General features: G+C 39.5%; 1 protein-coding gene across 1 annotated transcript in view; it reads right to left on the bottom strand.

The window, feature by feature from the left end:
* Positions 1–1,148: 1,148 nt before the first annotated feature.
* The window catches only part of LOC119599254, a 1,880-nt gene continuing 794 nt past the window's right edge, over positions 1,149–2,234 (bottom strand). Inside the window, exons 3-5 of the mRNA XM_037948987.1 lie at positions 1,962–2,234; positions 1,380–1,613; positions 1,149–1,260 (exon numbers count right to left, since the gene is read on the bottom strand). The exon at positions 1,962–2,234 is cut by the window's right edge and continues 123 nt beyond it. Coding sequence (XP_037804915.1) covers positions 1,149–1,260; positions 1,380–1,613; positions 1,962–2,234 — 619 coding nt within the window. The remainder of the gene's footprint in view (positions 1,261–1,379; positions 1,614–1,961) is intronic.

The raw sequence follows: 2,234 nt of genomic DNA, 5'->3' as shown, positions 1-2,234 counted from the left end.
AGAGATATATATATATATATATATATATATGGGTGTGTGTGTGTGTGTGTGTGTGTGTGTGTGTGTGTGTGTGTGTGTGTGTGTGTGTGTGCATATATCCACATATGTATATATGAATGTAAGTATACATACCTACACACACATATATAATAGAGTGTGTGTACGTATAAATCTTCTTCTCAGCTTTGTCTCTATGCGGGGTCGCCGTTGAGAATGAGCCTTCTCTATATATTTCTGTTGTTAACCAGCGCTACATATATATTCTTCTCTCTACGATCTTTATTTATACAATCTTTCCATCGTGTTCTAGGTCTTCCTCTTCTTCTGTTTCCTTGTATTTCCATTTCCATGACTTCTCTTCCCACGTGATTTTTCCCAGCTCTTCTCCTTAAATGGACAAAGCATCTTAGTCTCGCCTCCTAAATATTCTTAGAAATTTCCACTACTTCCACTGTGCCTCTGATGTAGTCGTTTCTTATTCTATCTCTCCTTGTGACTCCAACCATCCGTCTCAGCATCTTCATCTCAGCTGCGTCCCACTTCTTTTTTTCTAACTTCTTCAATGGTGCTGCTTCTAGGCCGTAAGTTGAGGCTGGTCTGACTACGGCCTTATGCACCTTACCTTTGAGTCTAATTGGGACTCTCCTATCGTACAACACTCCTGACACTTATTATAATTATTCCATCCACTCTAAATTCTGAAATTAACTTCCTTATCCATTCCGGCAGTTTCTACAACCATTGAACCTAGATATTTAAAGGTTTGAACTCTCTTCAATTCTCTCCACCTAGCTTAATTGTGGCTAGTTGGTGGTGAAATATTCGGTTTTGGACCTGCCTATTCTCATTCTTCTGCTTTCTAAAACAAACCTCCATTCTTCTAGTTTCCTTTCTAGTACTCTTCTACTTTTTGCCACTAGCACAATATCATCAGCGTACAATACGCACCATGGTGTTTCTTCTCTTACATTTTCCGTGATGACATCTAGCACTATATTGAATAACAGTGGGCTAAGTGCCGATCCCTGCTGTAAGCCAACCTTTACTTCGAAGTGTTCCGTCGTACCCACTGTGTTCCTAACTCTCGCTGCCACGTTCTTGTAGCATTCCTGGGTCATTCTTACATATTTTTATTGGACTCCTCTCTCTCATAACCCTCTCCAGACTTCTTGGCGTGGTACTCGGTCATAAGCTTTCTCTAAGTCGATGAAGGCCATATGCAGCACTCTTTGCCTCTCCTGGTATTTCTCCATGGTTTGCCTGAGAGAAAAGATACCGTCAACTGCTCCGATCCCTTTTATAAAACCAAGTTGCTGTCGGCCACTACTTGTCTAACTCGCGAGTCCGAAATCCTTTCCAGTAGTTTCAAAGTGTGAGACATCAGCTTAATACCCCGATAGTTCTCACAACTCTGAATATCTCCTTTCTCTTTAAAGATTGGTATCAAAGTACTTTCTCTCCACTTTTCTGGCATTGCTTCCCTTTCCATTATCTCTTTTATCAATCCATGCAAGGTGTCAACTTCTTCTTCTTTCCATACTTCCACTGGTATGTCATCGGGTCCCGTAGCTTTTCCATTCTTCATCTTCTTTAGTGCAGCATTCACCTCTTCTCTAGTTATTTCAGCTACTTCTTAAACATTCGGCTCATCATCTCTCAAATATCTATAATTTTCTTCATTTAGCAGCTTTTGAAAATACTGCTTCCATCTTATCAATATATCTTTCTCTTTTCTCAGCACACTTCCACTTTCGTCCTTCATCTGCCGTATATGTATTATATCTTTCGTACTCTTATTTCTACTCTGAGCCAACTTGAATATCTTCGCCTGTCCTTCTTTAGTGTCTAATTACTGATACATATAGTCGTATGCTTCTGATTTTGCGATGGCGACTGCTTTCTTAGCTTCCTTGCAACACTGTTTATATGCTGCTCTGTCTTCATTTAGTTTACTTTCTTACCCTTTTTTCTTGTCTTTCTTCTTAGAGTGCTGCTTAGTACTCACTTTCTCTTGTACTTCTTCATTAAACCACCAAATTTCCTTATTTTCCCATATCTTTCCACTACTCTCACCCAGTATTTCCTTTCCAGCTCTTAATTTAATACTGTTTGCATCATTCCACCAGGTATTCACATCTATCATATCGTGCCTCAGCTCTCTTAGAATTCGGTCTTTGAACTCTTGTTGGAAATCATTTTCCTTCAGTTTAAACCATTTTATCCTTCTCTGAGTT

This window comes from Penaeus monodon, chromosome 42 (assembly GCF_015228065.2).
Source record: "Penaeus monodon isolate SGIC_2016 chromosome 42, NSTDA_Pmon_1, whole genome shotgun sequence".
Classification (NCBI taxonomy): Eukaryota; Metazoa; Arthropoda; class Malacostraca; order Decapoda; family Penaeidae; genus Penaeus; species Penaeus monodon.
Note: the sequence above shows the minus strand (reverse complement) of the source record. Positions and strands in the feature narration are given on the sequence as shown.